The 27023-nt window shown below is 35.6% G+C and overlaps 1 protein-coding gene across 3 annotated transcripts in view; it reads right to left on the bottom strand.

Annotated features, from left to right (window-relative positions):
- Positions 1-27023, bottom strand: part of LRRC7 (leucine rich repeat containing 7) — a 519751-nt gene that overhangs the window by 43765 nt on the left and 448963 nt on the right. For all 3 annotated transcript variants that reach the window (XM_082356466.1, XM_082356465.1, XM_082356469.1), the window contains one exon: positions 10352-10444. In XM_082356466.1, coding sequence (XP_082212592.1) covers positions 10352-10444 — 93 coding nt within the window. The remainder of the gene's footprint in view (positions 1-10351; positions 10445-27023) is intronic.

Consider the following 27023-nt stretch of genomic DNA (forward strand, 5'->3'; position numbering starts at 1 on the left):
ACGACTTGCTGAAGACTTAGATGATGGTTAGCATTTTTAGCAATAAAGTATTTTTGAATTAAGGTATCTACATTGTTTTAGACATAATGCTATTGCACACTTAATAGATTACAATATAGTGTAAACATAACTTTTAAATGCACTGGGAAACCAAAAATTTCGAGGGACTTGCTTTATTGCAATATTCATCTTATTGCAGTGGTCTGGAAACAAACCCCAATGTCTCTGAGGTATTCCTGTTAGGAATTATAATTGTAATTTTCCTTTTATTGATTGCTCCAGTATTGCAATTATTCCATAACAGTTAAAAATCTCTGGGAGTCTGTGTATTGTTGACTGAACGTACATTTTCTTCCTGTTTATTTCTTGGTAAAATTCTTAAGCTTAAAAGAAGAATTTTCTTTCATTTGATTTTCATATTTTCATTTAAAAGTAAATGATCACACTCTTCCACATAATTGTCTTTCCAGATTTCTTGCCTCTTTGGGAAAAATAGGTGAAATATTTTTCATTTCTTTTATTTTATGAATTCTTTAAAGCCTGTATTTCATATGAGACCTCAACTGGTGGTGAATATATGGATTGCTGAGCTTCATACAGCTTACAGATTCGATCAGAGTTCCTACTGGCTTTTCGTCTCAGCTTTTTTTTTCTTCTTTTAAATTAATTAATTAATTAATTAATTTTTGGCTGCATTGGGTCTTTGTTGCTGTGCACAGGCTTTTCTCTAGTTGCGGTGTGCAGGCTCCTAATTACGGTGGCTTCTCTTGTTGTGGAGCATGGGCTCTAGGTACGTGGGCTCAGTAGTTATGGCTCGCTGGCTCTAGAGCACAGGTTCAGTAGTTGTGTTGCACGGGCTTAGTTGCTCCATGGCATGTGGAATCTTCCCAGACCAGGGATTGAAACCGTGCCCCCTGCATTGGCAGGCGGATTCTTAACCACTGCGCCACCAGGGAAGTCCTCTTCTCAGCTTTATACATAGCATAAAATAGTAGAAGCCATTAAAAACAAGAGTGGGTAACTGTAGGTGGCTGTGGCATCTCCTTCCTAGGTACTACTAAAATAGTATCAGTAATCAGCTTTCTGATTACTGCAGAAATCAGAAATCACCCCTGCAGTCTTCCTCAAAGCCCCTTCAATTGTCAAATTTTTTGACACTATCTACACCACTCCAAAATAATGGATTGAAAAGTGAAGAATTTAGTCAAAGCTTTTTTGTCACTTATGCTAAAATAAGGTTTTAAAGTGAAAAATTATTGTATTGTAAACTACATTCAGTCAAACTATGATTCTTTTAGATAAAATATGGTTTTATGTAGAGTAGACCATACTAGAAGTATTGCTTAGAGCTGGCGGTGAAATCAGGAGGTCAAAAAGGCCAGTGACAAATGTCCAGAGGACACTCTAGTTGTGGATTCCTGATACATTGACTGACAAAGTGGCTCTTAGGCCACAGCTGTGCATTGGCAGTGTGGGGTAGAGTGAAAAGGGAGGGTTTTTTTTTTTTTCTCACTTTTTAGTCTCTGTATTTCTGTATTATTTGAATTTTTATAGTGAGAGTGTTTTCATTTCTTACCTGTATAATTTTTTTAAGAGATATAAGTTAAAGAAAAAAGACATTGCAGTTGTACACATCTGAGACTAAGAACATATTATGATTTTAAAGGATGATTATGTCGATTATGTTGAGAATGCCCTAGTTCACAATCAGTAGGAGGTACCTAAGTAAAAGTGGTTCTCGATTCTCTGTCTCTTTCACCACTCTCACATTATGGCTCAGAGATGGACACCTTCAGAGAACTGAAGCCGCCCCAGCTGGTGTGTGCAAGTCATACAAAACCCAACATATCGTAAGGTCTTCTTGCAGTATAGGAATAAGCAAATCTTGTACCTTAGTCTACGTATCCTACTAAATTAGTCACAGAGTCAAGGGGGAAGCAATTTTTTTAAAGTAGAGGATAGGATGAATGTATGATTTTTCTCTCTCAGTAAACACACAGACCTTGGTATACCTCAATAAACAAAGAGAAACACGAATTTAAGATATGATTTTTCTTTAATCACTTTAATGTTTACTCCAACACTTCCTATTTTCTATTAATAAATGTTCTTGGAGGTTAAATGATAGTGCCTTGTTATGGGAATGTGGTTTGTGTATGGTAATGGGGTTTGATCCAGTAGTTTTCAAAAATGGGAAATAATTTCTACTCCATTACACTTAAAAAATAGAATTGGTTACTAAGATCATGTATAGCTTTATTAATTATATTGTAAGGACGATTGCAATTAAACAAATGCATATTTGTAATTTTGTACCTTATACAGTAATCATAAACTGTTACTACTCATTTACTGCTTAATGTAACTCTGAATTTATTAACAATATATATTTTAAAAAATATATACACATATATATATATATACATATATATACATTTTAAAATAACACAGTCTAAATTCTGATCTAGTAGTCCAACTTTCCAGCATAGTTCTAGCACCTTCAGGTTAACTTGGTGTCTGGAAATCTATTCTCATCTGTTTATGGTTTTCCTTCAACTCATTCAAAGGATCTTAGGGAGGATTTAAGGATTTAAGTTGGAACTTACAGAACTTAAGAATCAACTCTTTGAGTTCTCATGATTTTCTTCACACACCCAAAAGAGAAAAATGACACAATAAAAGTGTTTTGCAGTTACTTGGGTTTCTTTCTCCGTTGTCTTCATTTCTCTGATCTTACCTATTGTTACATAAAAATTTTTCCCATCTAAGTGTGTTCACTCCAAACTTCCCTGCTTCTTCTGATCAATATCATTTTGTAAACCACTTTCTTTAGCTGCCAAAGAACATAGATTTGGCTCAATTAGTGATTACTATCTCTTAGAGAGACTAAGACTATATTTGTAGAATATAGCAGTCTTTTTTTTTTAAGAAAATAATTAATCAGAAAAATTACAAGTATTTAAAAGCAGATTTAATGGGTCTCATTGAAAAAACTATGACACGGCAAATTTCAGGATCCACACTGAAGTATCAGTTGGTTTGGCAATCCCTCTCAGTTATGTGCCATGGTTGAAAGCACTCAGGCGGTACTTCTCATAGATGAGCATATCAGAATTGCTGGTACTAAAGTGCTTTTAGTTTGAAAGATGAAGAACATCCATTGTTTTCATAGTTGCATAATGGACACTTTTGGGGACCTGCCCAGATTCCCTTTATCAGATTGGTGCTCTCATCCTGCAGGTGCTGCTGACAGCTCACATCTAACCCTTCTTTTGAAAATTACCCTCAGCCTGGAGCCTCCTTACTGGGAAATGCTGGGAAGGTTATGCTCCTTCCCATGTAGTTAATGACTGATACCAGGGTACAAAAAGCCATTTCCCTCCTCAAGGTGAGACAACTCTGTGGTACCGTTGATGCTCCAGAGCGCCCTGTACGCTGTACCATCCGGTTTCCACTAAATCCACATCTTTGTGGATTTCCACTTTCTTCACCTGCCCTATCCTGCATCCCTTATTCTCATATAGATTTCGCCGGACAGCAAATCTTCAATTAACTACTTGCACAAAAGTCTTCATCTCTAGTTCTGCATCTTGGGGAGCTGGCTTTAGACAAATATAAACTACAAAAATTAAAGCTCTGCAGTATCTTCTTGCCTGGAAGGGATATGTAGATTCTATATTTTGCTTACTAGCGATTCTTTGGAACCCAGTACCAGGAGATAAAATGCACCTCTGCTCCCCAAGCATAGAGCAGCTTTGGGGGTAGATTGGAGGAAAAATGGATAATATTGTTATTAAATACATATTATTGAGATACATCTCAAATGTTATATAGGTAAATTTAAAAAAGCTAAACAATACTGCTACAGGCAGAGACATGGAAGTTATTACTTTTTAATTTATTTTTGTTTTGTTTTATTTCTATTAATCTGGATTCACAATATTTTCAAGAACTCTAGTTGGTTATAACATTTTCAAGTAAAACTAGAAATACTACGGAGGTCCCTGCAATACCACTTAAAACTTGTGGTAGTAACTTTATAAATGGAATATGAAAGATTTCACAGATTTCCCAAAGATCTTTTGGGCCCTCAGTAATTAACTTTCTCTCATTGTTGGACCTGTCAATTCTTGTTAGTTATTACGTAAAATATTATTTATGAACTAATTTTAAGTGTTTTCATATTTTGATTGAGAAGTCTCTGACATTTTTCCATCAAATAGCAACAAACTTAAAAAGTCTCAAATCCTTTCCCACACCATTTTCTGTCTCCTTATTTAGCTTATTTTGTTCCATGCTAAATGGCTGAAATGATGCAGCAGACAGAACATAGATAATATTTAACTCTAGCAACTAATACAGCTGGCTATGTATTTGGACTTTAATTTTATTGAAAATTATTTTACTGATTGTTAGAGAATATCACAAAGTGATAGCAGTCTCAATTCTAGTGAATTTCTGAATATATTGTTGAATTAAAATGTCCCAATCAATGTTCTTATTTAAAATGGTACTTTTAAATCACCTTATTTTTTCATATGTATGATGGAATGATATTTTCTTAAAGAACCAAGTATGTGTTGAGTTATATTTTATTATATCTTTTCACAAGCTGAAATCTTATATGTCTTCTTTATAATATAATGTCTTGATGTTGAAATTATCCAATTGGCTAAAGCACACTGCCATGCCTTCTTAAAAGGCCTCATATAGGTGGTAATACTTATAGGAATCCTATTAACAGGAGATTGCAAAGACTGCATTTCTATCAATATTTCTGAATAGATTCAGGGTTTTTTTCAACATATAAGGCAGAACAGAACAGGCAAAAATGCATTTTTTATTAAAAAAATTCTTGCTTTTAAAGTCCTCAAACAACCAAGTGGCATTCTGAACCTCAAACTGCAGTGTGACTAAGATGCAGCTGAAGTAATTGTGTTGTAAAATAATTTGTTTGTTATTTATTTTTAAAAATTCAGTTTTATATATAAATTATATATATTTATATTATATCTATTCCTTGCTCCTGAATGTTACTTTCACATAACTAATGGATTCTCCAAATTTGCATTACATAATCGCTTGAAATAGAATTAAAGATGGGACAGATATACAAATTATATTATAAAATTAATTTAGAAACATATAAAATAAATCACCTTTGTCTAAGAGTTGTACAAAATGAAGGAAATATTATATGTAGTTTAATGTTTATGTAGTAAATATAAATCATATGCTGTGTGGAGTTCTAGACAAATGTGTTTGCTATTCCTGAGTTTTATATCCATGGAGAAAACATGACAAGGTGTAGACATAGGGTATGCACCTTTTTCATAAGTCAAGAGCATATCTTTTGCAACTTTTTATTTATGAATCACCCAGTGTCATGAGGCTGAACAAACCCAGAAAATTATTCTTGTGCATTTTCGAATTTGCTACTGCCAAGTCTGCCTCTGGGTATTGTTATCCCCAGGTAAAGATGTCAAATAAATGCTTTGGATCTGCACATCTAACCTTTCTTCTCTTCGTAATATTAATCATATAAAAACTTTTATTTGATGCAATACTCATCTCCACACAAATTTTCTTCTAGGGGTGGAATGTGGGATGTAAATAGGAGGGAGGCTGTTTGGCATCTGGAATCAATTTTTTAGAATTTATGTAGAATTAGATATAGTAATTTATTCTGAAATTCCAGAACATTTATTTAGAGTTTATTGGTGATTATAGTATTTTACATTTGCCATGCCTATAATATTCTTCCTTGGCTTGGGATTTTACCTGTACCATGGGCAAATTAAGGCATTTAAAAAAAAAAAAAAAGGATTGTTTCTTCTATCATTTATGTGTCTACATGCCGATTGCCCAAATCATTGGAAATATGGGTAGGCTCTCTGGCATCTGCTCAGCATGAGTGTTTATGATAAAACTGTGGAGAATAAGTGATTCTTTGGTTCCAATGTCATAGTATGTATATTTCCTGCTATCAAGTGATTTGAGGTATTCATAATACAGCTTCCATTTTGATCCTGTTACTAGGTGATTGTTCATGGCATTGTTCAGTGCTGTACCTTTACAGTATATAGAGAAAGAGGCTATGAGTTCTTGTTAATATCTTTAAACTCCAGAAGCTTAGTCCTTCCTTCTAAAATGAGGCAAGGAGGGATATCAGTCCCTGAATGATGAACTGTGTGAATACATCATTAAAAATTCATTTATTTTCAGAGTCTCGGGCTGCCTTATGAAGTCACACAACAACATGATATCAGTCATCCATTAATCCGGTCTCTTCTTCCTAACAACATCTCGTGGAAACTGTATTGGTATATTACTTAAATTTTGTAATCATGAATTATTATTTTATGAACATTTAAATATAGGGAAAGATTATTGTGGTTTGTTCCATTGGCAGGATCTCCACTGTAATAATACCTTAGTCCAAAAGTTATATAAATGCTTAGCAATCTAATGTATACAGTATGCTTCTAATTATCTAAGTTCAATAGAGAATACATGCTGACTTCCAAGGACTTGAAGCAAATATCTAGACTATAACTAATTACAGTGTTCTGTAACACTTTCAATATTAGATTATTATGTTAGTCTCAATTCTACAGGGTATAAATTTGTCATGTGGCTCTTCTGCTAAGTGGTATTTGCAGATAGAGGTAGTATCATAGTGCTTGTTAAGAGAAAAGGATTTGGAATCAGATCAATTTGGGTTCAAATCTTATCTGCCACAGGTCAGCTAAATGACCTTGGGCAAGTTAATTAACCCCTCTGGGCCTCAACAAAATGAGGAATAATAATACTCAACTAACTCAAGTTGCTAAGAAGATCAGATAAGTTCATGTATATAAAGAGCCTAATACAGTGACTAGCACATTGCAGATACTCAGTAAAAGTCTATACTTTTATTATTATCATCAGATTTGTTGGATCAAAATCTTTTATCTCTCTGCAGCATCGTGCCATCTTGACAGCAATGTTTCTCTATAATAATAAACCAGATAATGGCTCCATCCACTTCACAGGGAGGGCAAAGGCAAGCATTATATGAAGGCTTTTTCACCTGGTTTTCTACAGTTTTCTCTTTCCAAATATGTAAAAGCAGTTTTCACCTGGCAGTGAACCCAAAATAATGAACTCCATGATGAGTGAGTTGGGTTGTTCAACTACTAAACACGGTTCTGACAATGATATGAACTGCAGGACTAATCGTGCTCCATCCGTTTAACCTAAGGAGACCGTAATCAGACTACCTTGGCGTCTTCGAGAAGAGTTAAATTTGCAAGACCAGATGCTGTTCTAAGCTCTCAAAGTCTGGTACAAAACAGTCTTCATATCTTAATCCTCAATTCTCCCTAAAGCCTCAGTTAACTTTTGGGCTGTACCAAGAGTTTTTCTGCAGTAGTCTCACACTACCACAGAACCTAAATTGGAACTTCTGCCAGACTGAACAACACAACTCACTTTTGTCCCAGTTTCATACTCTCAGCCCTTAGGGATGACTGCTTCATGCTTTTCCTATCTGGCTGTAAACTAGGTAATCAGTTTGGATGCTATTTCACTTTAGTCCTTGGCATTTGGCTGAAACAGTGGTTCCTAGCAATCATAATGAAGAGAAGGGAACAAATCTATTGGCTACTTTAGTACAGAAAGTCTTCAATGACTCTAAGACATTCAGATATCTTGGATACTTAGAATTTTGAGTGTCATTACAAAACACTTAAACATTAATGAACAGTAAGTAAAATAATATAGTATGCTCGAAAGACTGCTTCTAACCCATGACTTGTTTATTGGAAGGGGGTATGTACCATATTAAAGTTTAAGCTTTTGCATGAGTAGAACTCCTTATAAAGAAAGCATCAACCTCTGACCCAGGTTGGATTAAAACACCTGTTTATTTTGGTTCTCCTCACCCCTCCTCACAGCTGTAAATTAGCCAGTTTATGATAAAATTGTCCTTCAACATTGGAGAGAAGAGTATTTTTAAAGTTCATTTTCATTTTCTTACTGTTTGATATTTTTAGGTTGATATAGGCACTGGATTCTACTCTAAATTTTATGCAACCTCTACAAGAATGGGGCACTGGGGATAAAAAAATGCAACTGAATTTCCTCGAGATTAATCCCTTTCTTTGTGAGTGGATTAAATTTTTATAGAAATTGTCAGAGCCAATGTCTTTAGATCACCTCAACATTTTAAACTAAGTATCTACCATATGTTTGGTGTGGTCAATAAATTAAGAGCAGTCTGAGTCTTCTGTAGATTTGGAACTTTTAATTACTATGATCAATTTTTCTGTAATAGAGATTCAGTTTTCAGATTTTAAGTGTTTTAGAAAGTAATCAGGCAAAGAAAAGTGCTTTTGAGGGGAATCTTTCAATGGATAGATTATATAATTCAAGCTCTGTATCTGTTGCATTTAACCAAAAGAGAAATTATAAGATCATAGAAATAGTTCAGTCTCACTAGAGTCATCAAAATGTTACAATGAAAAATTAAATTAATAGTTATAAAGTGTTCATATTTCATCACAGTGGAAGAATCACAGGCAATGATTTGAAAGCCTCACACCTGCTATCCCCTTCAGTTGAAAATAAAAGCAGAAAAGTAACAGCATTCAGACATCTTGACTATTTAGAAACTTGTGCATCTTTAATTGAAAAATATCTATTATGCTGTGCCTTCCAAAAATATAGTGAAAAGATATATCTGCTGGTGAGATAAGAGAAGAAAACATGTCTTTTGAATTTCAACTATCTTATGAATGATAAGGTTGTTACCTTTGCATTGAAAGAACTTATGGAAGAGATGTAAAACCAGAGACAAAAAGAGGGGTCAAGATGAATAAGACAATGATTTGAGGCTTTTAAAAATACCATATGTTTCTGATAATTTTGACTTTTCATGCTTTTTGTCTTAAGATATATTAATAATTTATTAAAATTCAGTAAACACTTGGTCCTACTAAGCCATGAATATTTAAATTCTACTAAATCAATGATTATCCTCAACATCATTTCAAAAAGGAAATGTAGTAGTTACTTATACACAGACATTTCTAACTGGAATTTCCCTAATTATATAGGGCTGCTTCATATACATTCCTTATATATGAATACCTGCTCCAATCAGTTAAGCAAAGAAACTCTTATCTATGGCCACTGGGGATTTCTTTCTACTCCTTTCCATCCAAATAGTTCAACCTCTTTCTTTCTTCTTCTCCAGAAAGGAAAGGAAGAGGCCATAACTACTGGTAGGAAACAAAAAGCCTGGGAAGAAGTAGAGGAAAATAAGGGATTAAAGGCTATGGAAATCTCCAAAGTAGGGGCATCCAAATTTTTTCAGAAATAGGTCTTTAATCAGAAACTGATGTGTGGGTTATTTTTACAATAGTGGTAAGTTGAAAGGATCCGCACCACCTTGTGACTCAAAGGTTAAGTCGAGAGCCTGAGGAGGTTTTACTCATATCTAATTTCTGTCTTTCTTCATCATCCCAAAATTTTATGATGTCACTTAATGCAATTAAATTTGATGAGGTCAAAAGCAGACAGTTTCAATGATCATCAAATTATAAACACTAATTGTTTAAAAGCTGAGAGTATTAAACTCTGATGGGAGAAGGCAGGTTATATAGCTCAGGGTAAATTTTTTTGCTTAAAAAAGTCAAGTGGTCCACAATGGGATCAGACAGGCCAGATGTGAACATGTGCAACATGGTGGATATTCAGCAACGTTTGAGGTTAGAGTTGGGAGTGGTGGTGAACCTTTACCCATGATTTGACAGACAGGGGTGAGCATAAGAGGAGGACCTGATTCCTCTGCCATGGCTAACACTGATTTTCTCACAGAATATTTGTTTCCCATGGTCTTTCAGTTCTACAATTCTATTAGTGAAATACTTTACAACATGATGGATTAAAGAGATGGCAATCAGCTGGCCCTGGCGTTGAATCATTATTTATTCATTCTGTTACTATGAGAAGAGAAAACTTTTTCCCAAATCAGTGATCCACAAATAAACTTTTGGAAAAAACTTGTTAGAAATTGCCTATATAGCTTCCTTTACAAATATATACAACTGTGAACAAAACAAAAAGCAAAAAACAAGCAACTTCCTTTTCAAAGAGAATGCTTAAATTTATTTTTTCTCATTCATAGGATTTGTCAAGCACTGCAGTGAATTCTTTTTTCCCTTTGCTGAAAAAGTTTCTAATTGGCTTCATAGTTAGCTAGCTTATTAAAGCACAGTAAAACCAAAAAATTGAAAAAAGTTTTTTTGCTGCAGTAGAATATAGTGTTTTTCTAATTAAAATTGCCAATAAGAAATTCAATTCTTACCTTGTCAGAAGGTTTAAATGGATTTCCTTGTCCACTAATTCCACCACTGATACTAAATCCAAGGCCAGGATTCTTTTCTATTCTCACACAAAACTATGCAAAAAAGATATAAAAAGGTAATCAAATACATACAAAAGCTAAATATCTTCAAATAACTGTATCCCAATAGAAAATATTCACATTTCACTTAAGTTCTCAGGGTTAGCCTATGTTAACTTGGTATATAAAAGACAGTATAAACTCTGACAAAATAGTGTATCTATAAGCATCAGTTATAATTGGAACTAATTTAAAATTACCTGAACAAGCAGACAGGAGTAAATATTTATTCATTACCTGTGCAGAACTAAATTTTAATTAGCAGTTTTTAAAACTTAGAAAACCCCTTAAAAAAAAAGATTGTACATTATTTTCATTATCTACTTTAAACGTACATATAGTCTGACTAATTAGAAAGGACTGTATAAATAAGTGAAAGAAAATCTGCAAATGTAGAGTGAGGGAGAAGATGGCTATTTGATTAATTAGTTGATTAATTATTTACACATCTTTATTGTAGTATAATTGCTTTACAATGTTGTGTTAGTTTCTGCTGTATAACAAAGTGAATCAGCTATATGTATACATATATCCACATATCCCCTCCCTCTTCCGTCTCCCTCCCACTCTCCCTAGCCCATCCCTCTAGGGGGTCACAAAGCACTGAGCTGATCTCCCTGTGCTATGCAGCTGCTTCCCATTAGCTAACTATTTTACATATGGTAGTGTATATATGTCAATGCTACTCTTTCACTTTGCTCCAGCTTACCATTCCCCCTCCCTGTGTCCTCAAGTCCATTGTCTATGTCTGCACCTTTATTCCTGTCCTGCCCCTAGGTTCGTCAGAACCAATTTTTTGTTTTTTAGATTCCATATGTATGTGTTAGCATACAGTATTTGTTTTTCTCTTTCTAGCTTACTTCACTCTTTATGACAGACTCTAGGTCCATCCACCTCACTACAAATAACTCAATTTCGTTTCTTTTTATGGCTGAGTAATATTCCGTTGAATATATGTGCCATGTCTTCTTTATCCATTCATCTGTTGATGGACACTTAGGTTTCTTCCATGTCCTGGCTATTGTAAATAGTGCTGCAATGAACATTGTGGTGCATATGGTTTTCTCTGGGTATATGCCCAGTAGTGGGATTGCTGGGTCATATGGTAGTTCTATTTTTAGTTTTGTAAGGAACCTCCATACTGTTCTCCATAGTGGCTGTATCAATTTACATTCCCACCAACAGTGCAAGAGGGTTCCCTTTTCTCCACACCCTCTCCAGCATTTATTGTTTGTAGATTTTTTGATGATGGCCATTCTGACTGGTGTGAGGTGATACCTCATTGTAGTTTTGATTTGCATTTCTCTAATGATTAGTGATGTTGAGCATCCGTTAATGTGTTTGTTGGCGATATGTATATCTTCTTTGGAGAAATGTCTATTTAGGTCTTCTGTTCATTTTTGGATTGGGTTGTTTGTTTTTTTGATATTGAGCTGCATGAGCTGCTTGTAAATTTTGGAGATTAATCCTTTGTCAGTTGCTTCATTTGCAAATATTTTCTCCCATTCTGAGGGTTGTCTTTTTGTCTTGTTTATGGTTTCCTTTGCTGTGCAAAAGCTTTTAAGTTTCATTAGGTCTCATTGTTTATTTTTGTTTTTATTTCCATTTCTCTAGGAGGTGGGTCAAAAAGGATCTTGCTGTGATTTATGTCATAGAGTGTTCTGCCTATGGTTTCCTCTAAGAGTTTGATAGTGTCTGGCCTTACATTTAGGTCTTTAATCCATTTGCAGTTTATTTTTTTGTACGGTGTTAGGAAGTGTTCTAATTTCATTCTTTTACATGTAGCTGTCCAGTTTTCCCAGCACCACTTATTGAAGAGGCTATCTTTTCTCCACTGTATATTCTTGCCTCCTTTATCAAAGACAAGGTGACCATATGTGTGTGGGTTTATCTCTGGGCTTTCTATCCTGTTCCATTGATCTATATTTCTGTTTTTGTGCCAGTGCCATAGTGTCTTGATTACTGTAGCTTTGCAGTATAGTCTGAAGTCAGGAAGCTTGATTCCTCCAGCTCCATTTTTCTTTCCCAAGATTGCTTTGGCTATTTGGGGTCTTCTGTGTCTCCACACGAATTGTGAAATTTTTTGCTCTAGTTCTGTGAAAAATGCCAGTGGTAGTTTGAAAGGGATTGCATTGACTCTGTAGATTGCTTTGGGTAGTATAGTCATTTTCACAATATTATTCTTCCAATCCAAGAACACGGTTTGTATCATCTTTAATTTCTTTCATCAGTGTCTTATAGTTTTCTGCATACAGGTCTTTTGTCTCCTTAGGTAGGTTTATTCCTAGGTATTTTATTCTTTTTGTTGCAGTGGTAAATGGGAGTGTTTCCTTAGTTTCTCTTTCAGATTTTTCGTCATTAGTGTATAGGAATGCAAGAGATTTCTTTTTTTTTAAATAAATTTATTTATTTATTTTTAAATTTTTGGCTGTGTTGGGTCTTCGTTGCTGTGTGCAGGCTTTCTCTAGTTGTGGTGAGCAAGGCTACTCTTTGTTGCGGTGCACAGGCTTCTCATTGTTGTGGCTTCTTTTGTTGTGGAGCATGGGCTCTAGGCACACAGGTTTCAATAGCTGTGGCACATGGTCTCAGTAGTTGTGGCTTGTGTGCCCTAGAGCTCAAGCTCAGTAGCTGTGGCACATGGGCTTATTTGCTCCATGGCATGTGGGAATTCCCAGGCCAGGGCTCGAACCCGTGTCCCGTGCATTGGTAGGCAGATTCTTAACCACTGCACCACCAGGGAAGCCCAAATGTAAGATATTTCTGTGCATTAATTTTGTATCCTGCAGCTTTACCAAATTCATTGATTAGCTCTGTAGCTTTCTGGTAGCATCTTTAGGATTCTCTATGTATAGTATCATATTATTTGCAAACAGTGACAGCTTTACTTCTTCTTTTCCGATTTGGATTCCTTTTATTTCTTCTTCTTCTCTGATAGCCATGGCTAAAACCTCTGAAACTATGTTGAATAATAGTTGTGAGAGTGGGCAACCTTGTCTTGTTCCTGATCTTAGAGGAATTGGTTTCAGTTTTTCACCATTGAGGACAATGTTGGCTGTGGGTTTGTCATATATGGCCTTTATTATGTTGAGGAAAGTTCCCTCTATGCCTACTTTCTGCAGGGCTTTTATCATAAATGGGTGTTGAATTTTGTCGAAAGCTTTCTCTGCATCTATTGAGATGATCATATGGTTTTTCTCCTTCAATTTGTTAATATGGTGTATCACGTTGATTGATTTGCGTATATTGAAGAATCCTTGCATTCCTGGGATAAACCCCACTTGATCATGGTGTATGATCCTTTTAATGTGCTGTTGGATTCTGTTTGCTAGTATTTTGTTGAGGATTTTTGCATCTATGTTCATCAGTGATATTGGCCTGTAGTTTTCTTTTTATGTGACATCTTTGTCTGGTTTTGGCATCAGGGTGACAGTGGCCTCGTAGAATGAGTTTGGGAGTGTTCCTCCCTCTGCTATATTTTGGAATAGTGTGAGAAGGATAGGTGTTAGCTCTTCTCTAAATGATAGAATTTGCCTGTGAAGCCATCTGGTCCTGGGCTTTTGTTTGTTGGAAGATTTTTAATCACAGTTTCAATTTCAGTGCTTGTGATTGGTCTGTTTATATTTTCTATTTCTTCCTGGCTCAGTCTTGGGATGTAGTTTTTTTCTAAGAATTTGTCCATTTCTTCCAGGTTGTCCATTTTATTGGCATAGAGTTGCTTGTACTAATCTCTCATGATTCTTTGTATTTCTGCAGTGCCAGTTGTTACTTCTCCATTTTTATTTCTAATTCTGTTGATTTGAGTCTTCTCCCTTTTTTTCTTGATGAGTCTGGCTAATGGTTTATCAATTTTCTTTATCTTTTCAAAGAACCAGCTATTAGTTTTATTGATCTTTGTTATCATTTCCTTCTTTTCTTTTTCATTTATTTCTGACCTGATCTTTATGATTTCTTTCCTTCTGCTAACTTTGGGGTTTTTTTGTTCTTCTTTCTCTAATTGCTTTAGGTGTAAGTTAGGTTGTTTATTTGAGATGTTTCTTGTTTCTTGAGGTAGGAATGTATTGCCATAAACTTCTCTCTTAGAACTGCTTTTGCTGCATTCCATAGGTTTTGGGTAGTCGTGTTTTCATTGTCATTTGTTTCTAGGTATTTTTTGATTTCCTCTTTGATTTCTTCAGTGATTTCTTGGTTATTTAGTAGCATATTAGTGTTTGTATTTTTTACAGTTTTTTTCCTGTAATTAGTATCTAGTCTCATAGTGCTGTGGTCGGAAAAGATACTTCATACAATTTCAATTTTAGTAAATTTACCAAGGTTTGATTTGTGACCTAAGATATGATCTATCCTGGAGAATGCTCCATGAGCACTTGAGATGAAAGTGTATTCTGTTGTTTTTTGATGGAATGTCCTATAAATATCAATTAAGTCCATCTTGTCTAATGTGTCATTTAAAGCTTGTGTTTCCTTATTTATTTTCATTTTGGATGATCCATCCATTGGTGAAAGTGGGGTGTTAAAGTCCCCTACTATGATTGTGTTACTGTCGATTTCCCCTTTTATGACTGTTAGCATTTGACTTATGTATTGAGATGCTTCTATGTTGGGTGCATATTTACAATTGTTATATCTTCTTCTTGGATTGATCCCTCGATCATTATGTAGTGTAGTTCTTTGTCTCTTGTAAGAGTCTTTATTTTAAAGTCTATTTTGTCTGATATGAGAATTGCTACTCCAGTTTTCTTTTGATTTCCATTTTCATGGAATATTTTTTCCATCCCCCCATTTTCAGTCTGTATGTGTCCCTAGGTCTGAAGTGGGTCTCTTGTACACAACATATATATGGGTCTTGTTTTTGTATCCATTCAGCCAGTCTATGTCTTTTGGTTGGAGCATTTAATCCATTTACATTTAAGGTAATTGTTGATATGTATGTTCCTATTACCATTTTCTTGTTTGGGTTTGTTATTGTAGGTCTTTTCCTTCTCTTGTGTTTCCTGCCTAGAGAAGTTCCTTTAGCATTTGTTGTAAAGCTGGTTTGGTGGTGCTGAATTCTCTTAACTTATGCTTGTCTGTAAAGCTTTTAATTTCTCTCTTGAATCTGAATGAGATCCTTGCTGGGTAGAGTAATCTTAGTTGTAGGTTTTTCCCTTTCATCACTTTAAATATGTCCTGCCACTCCCTTCTGGCTTTCAGAGTTTCTGCTGAAAGATCAGCTGTTAACCTTATGGGGATTCCCTTCTATGTTATTTGTTGCTTTTCCCTTGCTGCTTTTAATATTTTTTCTTTGTTTTTAATTTTTGATAGTTTGATTAATATGTGTCTTGGCGTGTTTCTCCTTGGTTTTATCCTGTATGGGACTCTGCACTTCCTGGACTTGATTGACTATTTCCTTTCCCATGTTAGGGAAGTTTTCGACTATAATCTCCTCAAATATTTTCTCAGAAACTTTCTTTCTCTCTTCTTCTTCTGGGACCCCTATAATTCGAATGTTGGTGCATTTATGGTAGTTATTTCCAATATTTTTTCTTTTAGGTCACATATCCTTTCTTCTGCTTCAGTTATTCTGCTACTGATTCCTTCTAGAGAGTTTTCAATTTCATTTATTGTGTTGTTCATCATTGTTTGTTTGCTCTTTAGTTCTTCTAGGTCCTTCTTAATCATTTCTTGTATTTTCTCCATTCTATTTCCAAGACTTTGGATCGTCTTTACTATCATTAATCTGAATTTTTTTCTCAGGTAGACTGTTTATTTCTTCTTCATTTGTTTGGTCTGGTGGGGTTTTACCTTGTTCCTTCATCTGCTGCATGTTTCTCTGTCTTCTCATTTTGTTTAACTTACTGTGTTTGGGATCTCCTTTTTGCAGGCTGCAGGTTCGTAATTCCCATTGTTTTTGGTGTCTGCCCCCAGTGGGTGAGGTTTGGTTCAGTGATTTGTGTGGGCTTCCTGGTGTAGGGGACTGGTGCCTGTGTTCAGGTGGGTGGGGCTGGATCATGTCTTTCTGGTGGGTAGGGTTGCATCTGGTGGTGTGTTTTGGGGTGTCTGTGAACTTAGTATCATTTTAGGCAACGTTTTCTGCTAATGGTTGGGGTTGTGTTCCTGTCTTGCCAGTTGTTTGGCATGGGGCATTCAGTACTGGAGCTTGCTGGCCATTGGGTGGAGCTGGGTCTTAACGTTGAGACAGAGATCTCTGGGAGAGCTCTCACCGATTGATATTACATGGGGCTGCGAGGTCTCTGGTGGTCCAATGTTCTGAACTTGGCTCTCCCACCTTAGAGGCTCAGGCCTGACATCCGGCCAGAGCACCAAGACCCTGTCAGCCACATGGCCAGGTACGTGGGGACTTTCTTGCCTTTTGAGGTCTGAGGTCTTCTGCCAGTGTTCAGTAGGTGTTCTGTAGGAGTGGTTCCACATGTAGTTGTATTTTTGATGTATTTGTGGGAAGGAAGGTGATCTCCACCTCTTACTCCTCTGACATCTTGAAGGTCCCCCGATGGCTATTTAATTTAAATCATTTGTTACTGCTTTCTAGGAGAGCAGAATATTTCATCTTCTCGGTAGATAATTCTATTGTTTAGACATAGCAGGGGTTTTATTGGGTTGGCCAAAAAGTTCATTTGGTTTTTCCATAAGATCTTAACAGAAAAACCCAAATGAACTTTTTGGCCAGCCCAATAGTTTGAGAAAGGGGAGAAGTATTATCCACAGTTAGAGTGAAGGTGAAACAAAAGAAGAAATACTCAGTAAAAAGAGTTTTGGGTTTTGGCAGCAGCTCCTGAAGAGGCAGTTACAAGTGTTAGAGGAAAGAGGAAAACACTGTGAGAAAGAGAGAGGTAAAAAATATGGAGAAATTGTGACAGGGAAGAGCCAATAAATATTTAGGACTGTGAAGGCTAATATTCCAGTATTCTGTGCTCTATTACCTCCCCAAACCCCAAATCATCAATGAGCTCTGTTAAACATCAGAGCCTTATGCTTCGCAGTACTGTTGGGAAATGATGGCATTAGGAGTAGGTCCACCTTGGGGTAAGGTTGGAGTAAAGATAACAGCTATTATAAGAATTGATACAGGGACTTCCCTGGTGGTCCAGCGGTTGGGACTCTGTGCTTCCACTTCAGGGGGCACGGGTTTGATCCCTGGTTGGGGAACTAGTGTCCTGCATGCCACATGGTGTGGCCAAAAAAAAAAAAAAAAGAAAGAATTGATACAAGGAACGTAGATCAGGAATTCAACAGAAGGGAAATCAGTGTCAGGAATGACCTAGAGAAACCATAATAAACCTAGGACTTCTTGATGATCCTGAGCTGGGAATGTGTATGTGTGGGCTATGGGGAAAGTGCTAGTTTTCCATGTAAAGTGGGACAGGGTGACCCCAGATAACTGAAAGACTTGGCACCCCAAAGGTAGCATACACTTTGGTTACACAAAGGGGAAAAAAAAAACAACTTTTATAACTTTTAAGTACAGAATGAGTACTGGAACTAGGGTGAACCAAGTATTACCAGAGATTAACAGGCAAAAGATTATCAATAAAGAGTTAAGAAAAAAATCTAAAGAAATACATAGCATATATTTTGTATTTATATAAATATATATTGGAAATGTTCTTAAAGATGATTGGAAACATTTGCTTTTTAAAGTAGCTCAATGTTTTCCCCAGCAACATTGCTTAGCCTATTAATTTGCTTATGGAAAAATGCAAATGCCCCAAATGTTCTCTACATCTTTATTTTTAAGGTACCTTCAATACTTACCTCTTAGATAGTTCAAGGCAAACTTGAGTCCTATTCCTGACTTAATTAGCATATATTGTGAGTCAATGGGAGCTGGATCAATTAGATTTGGCCATTTAATAGGACTATCCTTAATTCAGTCATACTCTTTAATAGTAAATATAATGTTTATTACATAGTTCACTTGCAACACAAGGACAAAAAACTATCCACTAATGTGATTTTTATGATAGAGTCATTAATGAACAGTTTCTAAATGATGAGTAACTGCAATTACCATAAATACTCTCCTATATTTTTATTTTAAAGATTGGTTTAATTACAACTTTTCCTTTAATTGATCTAGATTTGTTAAAACTAGTTATCATAGGGTGGTAGAAACTACAGTTTCTAATAGTTTTGTAGTTATATGGCTTACAGTCTGTGGATCTGAACATATAACAGCTTGATTAGCTCGAAGGAATACTTTAGCTTTATTCATCACACCAGTTCACCTTGTAGTCCTTTTTTTGTTATTAGTGGTTAATTAGAAAATGAGAAGAAAGGAACTAATACTATTTAAACATTTTACCTTTGCATTTTCCCATATATCTGTGCATTTCCAATTAAATTATTAAGAATTTGGGTTGTATCTTTCTAATGTGAAAATTTTATATTGTATAACATAATATATGGAAGGTGTACACACTTTGGGCTTTCTCCAGGCCACTATAAAAACTGAAAGGAAACATATGCAACAGATTTTATTTACAAAGTAAATTGCTGAGGGTACTTTCTAGTCATTCTCTTTCAAGGTAGTGACTATATTTTATATTATTGTCAATTGGAAGGCACTAAAAAATCTAAGGAAAACAAATTTCATATGTGCCAAGTATCTGAAGAACTGCTTCAATATATTTTTTAATAATAGAAATAATAAAGATGACACTGTGGTTTTATAAATGTGACGAACAACCACAAATTCTGATCTGAAGCTAGACTCCCCTTGGGCACGCTATGGTGTGGCTAATAGGTTGTGTTGGGACTGCTGTGTTCCATAAAGCATGTCAGACAGAGTATTCATCTCCCATAGAAGGAGTTCCACCTGTCTGCTAAGGCCCAAAGGGGCCATAAAATGTAAGAGCAGGGAATGCCTCACAGCCAAGAAACAGTCTGAAACTAAAGGGGTTTAGCAAAGAGGAAATGCAGTGTTCTAGAAAAAGGTCAGATCTAGGAGGCTGATAAATAGCTTATTCAATAAAAATCAGCTTTTCTATTTTTTATTAAGTTATTGATATCAATGAGTGAAATTGCTGGCTGAAGATAACAGCAACAGTTTGGCAGTAAATGGTGCATTTGCTTCTTTCAGAGTCCACTTCCATCATTTGACTACTTGATATTTCCGGTTTGTGTTAATCTTGCTCTAATTAAAATACTGGGTCATAACTTGGAGAGGCCCATGACAAAATGGATTGTAATGTAGCACTGAGGCTCTGTGAAGTCATAATGTATAATCTCTGCAAGGCAGTGATCTCATTTGGTCTTGCAATGCTCTAAAACCTAGTAGCGAGAACAAAGGAAATAGGGGTGTGTGTGTGTGTGTGTGTGTGTGTGTGTGCACGTGTGCGTGAGGTGTAACTCAGGATTAGAGAACTGCATTGCAGAAAGATACCTGGTGATGCTGTAATTAACGTGCTTCCTATGCTTTGTTCTAGTGACCATTCTCTTTCCTAGCAGTACGTGTTATGAAGCTGTTAGTGGATACCTGCTGTTTTTGTTGCTCAAGATCCATTCATTCTTTGTCTGGCAGTTATAACCTCAAATTCTCTTTGAAAACCACCCACTTCTTTATTCTCAGCCTGTATGCTTTCAGTGAATCATGTTATCTAGACCTAAAACAAAGCACTGGATCCCCTAAAAATATGATTTATTATAGGATGAGCAGGTCACCTGATCAAATAGGAGTAATGAGATGTCTATTAGGATTTTCAGGAAAGAGAATCTTGCTCTTTCTTGCTTGTTTTAAGTCTGAGAGAGTCTGGAGCTCTTGAGCTATCTTTCTATCACGAGGGGAAAGGCTTTTTGGCACAGGAACCAGCCCACAGAGAGAGAAGTCATGATTTCCTCTGAGCCTAGCATTAATCCTTATCTGAATCTTCCCCCATCCCTGGAGTTCCAGCTGATATAAGTTTAAACATTCTTCTTTGGCTTAAGTCTTATTAGGTTGAGTCACTCATAATCAAGAGGCATAGTTGACTAAAAAAAATTGAGAAGAAACTTGCTTATTTGTAGATATAAAAGAATTGATTTATCTTTTATTTTAAAAAGAAAACAAACTATACACTTGTTAGAAAATTCTTTTGGGAAATGAAGTGAGCAGAACTTCAAATATTCTGTACTGTAAGAAATTCAAGGTAAATTTTTGATCTATTTAAGGACTGTTAATTGCTGAAGCATCAAGAAAGGACCTTGTAACTAAAAATGTTTCACCTCTGAGGCCATTTCCAGGTTTGAACCCTGAGAGTATTAACATAGAGAAGGTCTGGTGAAGAGACATCCACATTCCGCATGGAGTTTTAATCAAGTAGGACATCTGAATCACCTCTGAAGGTCTATTATGTTATCTCTTCATTGACTATCTAGAACAGTGGCTGGCACATAGTTAGCACTCAATTAACTTTTGGTTGAATAAATAAATCGGTAATATGCATGTGTGAGAAAAGATACTCTCAATTATTCACTGTCAGAAGTGTATGATGACTCTTTCTTAAAACACGTGATGAGCTTTTCGAAGATATGCCAGTTATTCAAAGAAGTGCTCCAATTATATAATTAACTGCTTGGAAAACCGCTGTAACTTTGAAAATGAAAATGGTTGTAGAAATCATGATTCATGCCTTTATGCCACAAATATTTATTGATTTTCTACTAAGTGCTAGGCACCTTATCAGAGAGACAAAAAATCCTTGCCCTCTTGGAACTTACACTTTAATGGGGAAGACAGATAGTAAACATGTGAACAGGAAATAATTTCAGATAGTGATATGAGCTGTGAAAAAAAATAAAGCAGGAAAGTAAGTACAGTTTGATGGAACAGGAGTGAGGAGCTATTTTAGTTGGAGTAGCTAAGAAAGGCCTCTCTGAGGATGTGACATTTGAGCAGAAATGTGAATGAGGTAAAGGATCAAGCAACAGACAGTAAGAAAAATGGGAAAACTATTCCAGGCAGGGAGAACAGCAATTTTAAATGCCCTGAAGACAGATGGATCTTTGTAAAGTCAAAGAACAACAAGACGGCATATGGACAGACATATAGATCAGTGAAATAGAATGGAGAATCAAGATATAAACCCTAACATTTGTGGTCATTTGATTTTCAACAAAAGGTCTAAGATAATTCAATGAGGAAAGAATAATTTTTTAAACAAATGGTATAGGGACAACTGGATATCTACATGAAAAATAATGATTTTTACCTCTACCTCACACCATACACAAGAATTAATGCAAAATAAATCAGGGACTGAAGTGCAAGAGCTAAAACTATAAACCTTTAGGAAGAAAATACAAGTAAATCTCCGTCATCTTGAGTTAAGCAATGATTTCTTCGATATGAAACCAAATGTTTTAAAGGAGATGACTGACTTTATCAAAATTAAAAACTTTGGTGCCTTAAAGAGACCATCAAGAAAATGAAAAGACAATCCACAGAATGGGAGAAAATATTTTGTATCTGGAATATATGAACGACAGTTACAGTTCAAATAACCTAATTAAAAAATGGGCAAAGAATTTTAATAGACATTTACTCAAAGAAGATATATGAATGACAAATAAACACATGAAAAGATACTCAACATCATTAGTTATTAGAGCAATGTAGATTAAAAACACAATGAGATACTATCAATACTTCACAAGATGGCTGTACTAAAAAAGAAAGACAATAACAAATATTGGTGAGGATGTGGAGAAATTAGAACACTCATTCATTGCTGGTGGGAGTAAAACATGACAGACACTTTAGGAAAGAGTTTAGAAGCTCCTTAAAATTGATAAACATAATTACCATATAACCCAGCAAGTTCATTCCTAGGTAACTACCCAAGCACAATAAAAATGTACCTTCACACACAAATTTGTACATGAATGTTCAAAAAGTGGAAAGAACATAAATGTCTATCACCTGATGAATGCATAAGCAATATATGGTATAGCCATATAATGGAATATTATTTGGCAGTAAAAAGGAATGAATTACTGATACGTGCTACACTAAGCACATTATGCTAATTAAAATTAGCCAGTCACAAAAAACCTCATATGTCTTATGATCTCATTTATATGAAATGTCCAGAATAGACAGATGTATAGAGATACAATGTAGATGAATGATTGTCTAGGGCTGGGGGCAGAATAGAGGTCAGGGAGTATGGAAGATGACCATTAATGGGTACAAGATTTCTTTTTGCAATTATGAAAATGTTTAAAAATTAGATTATGGTGATGGTGGTACAACTGTATAAATATACTAAAAACCACTGAATTGTTCACTTTAAACAGGTGAACTTTACTGTGTGTAAATTATATCAATAAAGCTGTTAAAATCAGCAACAACAACATGATCAGCATGACGAGAGAGAAAATGGCTACGGAGAGAGTAGAAGGAGAGGAGGCAGGGCCCAGGTCTGTAGGGACTTCATGCCATAGTGAGGATTTATAAGGGTTCAGAAATTTCCAAGCCACTAGGGATTTTTAAGCAGAAGACTGACATGATCTGATTCATGTTTTAAAGAGATCACTCTGGCAGTGGAAAACAGACTGGAGAGAAGCAACCGGCAAAAGAGAAAACAATTAGGGAGCTACTGAAGTAGATAGGAGTGAGGTGATGGCCGATAAGGTGGTAGCCGTGCAGGTGATGAAAATTGGTGAATTCAGAATATATTTTAATGGAATTGCTGTTTATTGTACGTGGGCTGTGAGAAAGGGGAGTCAAGGATCTTTGGCCATAGCAACAAGATGAATAGAAGAGCCATTAACTGAAATGGGGAAATCTAGAAGAGAAGCAGGTTTGGTAGGGGCAGGGCCAGGAAACAAGAGTTTCTTTTGACTATGCTAAGTTTAAGAAATTCATTGGACATCCAGGTTGAGATATCAACAAGTGGGTAATTGAATATAAACATCTGGAGTACAGGGGAGAGGCCAGAGCTGGAGATATATAAATCTTGGACTCATCCATCCTGGAAGTGAATGAAATCATATAGGTGTGAGTATGGATACAAACGAGAAGGGGGTCAAGGTTTGAGCACTGGATCACTCTATCATTTAAAGGTCAGGAACAGAAAAGGAGCCAATAAAGAAATCAGGAAAGAATGGCTAGTGTGGGGGCTTCCCTGGTGGCGCAGTGGTTGAGAATCTGCCTGCCAATGCAGGGGACACGGGTTCGAGCCCTGGTCTGGGAAGATCCCACATGCCGCGGAGCAACTAGGCCCGTGAGCCACAACTACTGAGCCTGCGCGTCTGGAGCCTGTGCTCCACAACAAGAGAGGCCGCGATAGTGAGAGGCCCGCGCACTGTGATGAAGAGTGGCCCCCGCTCGCCGCAACTAGAGAAAGCCCTCGCACAGAAACGAAGACCCAACACAGCTAAAAATAAATAAATAAATTAGTTAATTAAAAAAAATAAAAAAATAAAAATAAATAAACATATATTAAAAAAAAAAAAAAAAAAGAATGGCTAGTGTGGAAAGAGGGAAAGCGGTAGACTAGTGATAGCCAAGTGAAGAAAATTTAAAGAAAGAGTTCAGTCAAGCCACTTGCTGAGAGATCAAATGAGATGATGATGGAGATTTGATTATAGGACTTGACAGAAGTAGAGAGAATGCTTCATGGTACTGAAATTAAACTGGAAATTAAATTTGCTGCTACTTTCACTTTTAGTTCCTGGTCTTATAGGTTATTATATAACAGTGCTTGTACAATAAAGAGTGCTATGCAATTATAAGGTATTATAATTTTTGTTGTGATTTACACTATGTGTATTGCACAGCCATACAAAGTCTACATAAAACTTCTCTGCATTCCCAAAATTTCTAATGAGCCTGTGTCATAGACTAAAAAAGGTAATAATTATAAAAATATATAAATGTTAATATTAAAAAATATTTTTTGATCCTTCTATTTTCATATCTTTTTCTGCTGTGTATCAGAGATGCAAGTCCAACTAAAAGTGCTAATTAAATCTTTTGAAGAAACATACTAATAGATTGATGAATAAAATCCTTTGAGTAGCATTTTCTAGATCTTTCAGAAAAAAATAGCCAACTCTGTATGTATCTAGAAAGTAGAAACTCAAATGTTTTTTTAGTCTGTAAATGCATTTTAAAGGTTATTCACTTCATTTCCTTCATTTTAAACTTGAGGAAACCAAGAAGACCATACATATATTTAGTGGAACACTGAAAGAGGCCTTCTGATTTCTACTGTAGTGTTTACTGAATCCTACTATTTGAGTGCACATAATTCATAAAGTCAGTTTGTAGTGTTGAGTTAGACATTGTTTGTGTCAAACTATGAATTTAGAGTTTCAGTATTACTTTGGTTATTGAAGAATAAAATTCTATGGGGAAAATATGCATAAATAGCAGTACTTTAAGTAGAGCAGGATGAGGTATGGGATGTCCCTGAAATCATTTGAATAAATAATATACATTAAAACCATCTTAATATCTATTTTCTAACCATCTTTATTAAATTATTGCCTTTTAATTTTAAAATTCATAATTAAAAAACCCAAATATTTCCAAGTTTTTCTTCTTATATCAAACACTCAGGATAATGTATGTTTCTTCACTTGGTTCCGAGTGAACCTCACCTGGAACCTCACCTGGATGAGGTGAGGTTAGATGAAGCCTCACCTGGAATCCTTGTGAGCCCTTCAGGCAACTGATCAGAGCATCTAAAGAGATGTCTGAAATCATGTCTTAGCCAAAAGTTCATGTACTCCACATATTATTAAGTATCAAAATGATTTCTTCCAGGGTACACTATAGCATCTCCTTCAAGGAGGGTTTCAGAGCTTTGTTTTTATTTCCCCTTGAATATGATGGGTGTGAGCTGCTTTGTATAACTCACAAGGCTTATTCTAATGTAATGTTACAAGTTCTCTTTTAGGCACAAACTTTAGTTCAAATGTATACTCACAGGAACTGGCAGGAAACAGCTATGGAGTTCTGGCCCTCCTGATATGTTAGGTTCATTAGCGGGTATGTCCTCTTGTCTGGGGCAGACATGGACTTGAGGGTGCACTTTCCTATTTTTATTCTTCCAGTGTGGGCTTACTCTTGACCTCTATGTTTGGCTATAGTGCAGCAGGCTGTAGCATATTATGTGGTAGACTCATGAAATTGGATTTTAATTCTAGCTCGACTTCTCTGAATCTTAGATTTTTAGTCAGTAAAACAGGAACTGCTCTATCCACCACAACATTATTGGTTAGATTAAATCAGTTAATATATGAAACATCTGGAGTACAGGGGAGAGGCCAGAGCTCTGAGACATTTGAAGCATCATGCTGATGTTTTTCTTTCCTAATTCTGTTTTGGGGTCTATATGTTCCACATATACAGATATGCTTTGCCTTGGATTATACATTTGCAAAACAGAAAAACCAAGTTGATGTTAGTTTCTTTAAAAACTATTCAACAAGTTATGGATGACTTATGTATAGTTCTAAATAGTGTTAATAACAATATGTTATTCAGCTGGCAAATTGCTGAGTTATAGAATATCTCGATATCAGTTCTCAGCCTTGGCTACACAATAGAATCACCTGGGGAGTTTCAAAAATTCCCATTACCCAGCTCACATCCAGGCTAATGAAATCAGTTTCTTTGGGGATTAGGCCAGGGCATGAGTGTTTTTCAAAGCTCCTGAGCAACCTCCATTGGGCACCATGGAAGTTCCTCAAAAAACTAAAATAGAACTACCATATGATCTGGCAATTCGACTCCTGGGTATATATCCAGAAAAAATGAAAACACTAATTTGAAAAGATATACACACCCCAATGTTCATAGAAGCACTGTTTACAATATCCAAGACATGGAAATAACCCAAGTGCCCATAAAAAAACAAATGGATAAAGAAGATGTAGAATATATACACAATAGAATATTACTCAGCCATAAAAAAGGATGAAATTTTGCCATTTGCAACAGCATGGATGAACTTGGAGGGTATTATGCTAAATGAAATAAGTCAGACAGAGAAAGACAAATACTGTATGATATCACTTATATGTGGAATCTAAAAAATAGTACAAATGAATATATGCAACACAGAAACAGACTCATAGACATAGAAAACAACCTTGTGGTTACCAAAGGGAAAGGGTTGGGGGAGGGACAAATTAGGGATATGGGATTAACAGATACAAACCATTATGTATAAAATAGATAAACAACAAGGATATATTGTATAGCACAGGGAATTATAGCCATTATCTTGTAGTAACTTATAATGGACTATAATCTGCAAAAATACTGATTCACTATGCTGTATACCTAAGACTAATATGATATTGTTAATCAACTATACTTCAATTAAAAAAAAGGCTGAGCAGATTCTAATGTACAGCTGAGGTTGAGAAAATCTGATATAAAGTATTATTTTATTGTGAAGGGGAGGATAAGATGAATAGTCACTTGGACTGGGAAACAAAGGGAAGAGCTAAGAGAATGGATATGATGGCTAAGAGTTCTCATGTGGAATGGGAAGGAGTCAAATCTTACTTTCTGGCTTTCTTCAGCTCACTGTTTAGTACAACCCTATTATTCTCTATTATGTTCATCAATAATCAAAATGGT

Source organism: Balaenoptera borealis, assembly GCF_965194805.1.
Source record: "Balaenoptera borealis genome assembly, chromosome: 1".
NCBI classification, from domain to species: domain Eukaryota; kingdom Metazoa; phylum Chordata; class Mammalia; order Artiodactyla; family Balaenopteridae; genus Balaenoptera; species Balaenoptera borealis.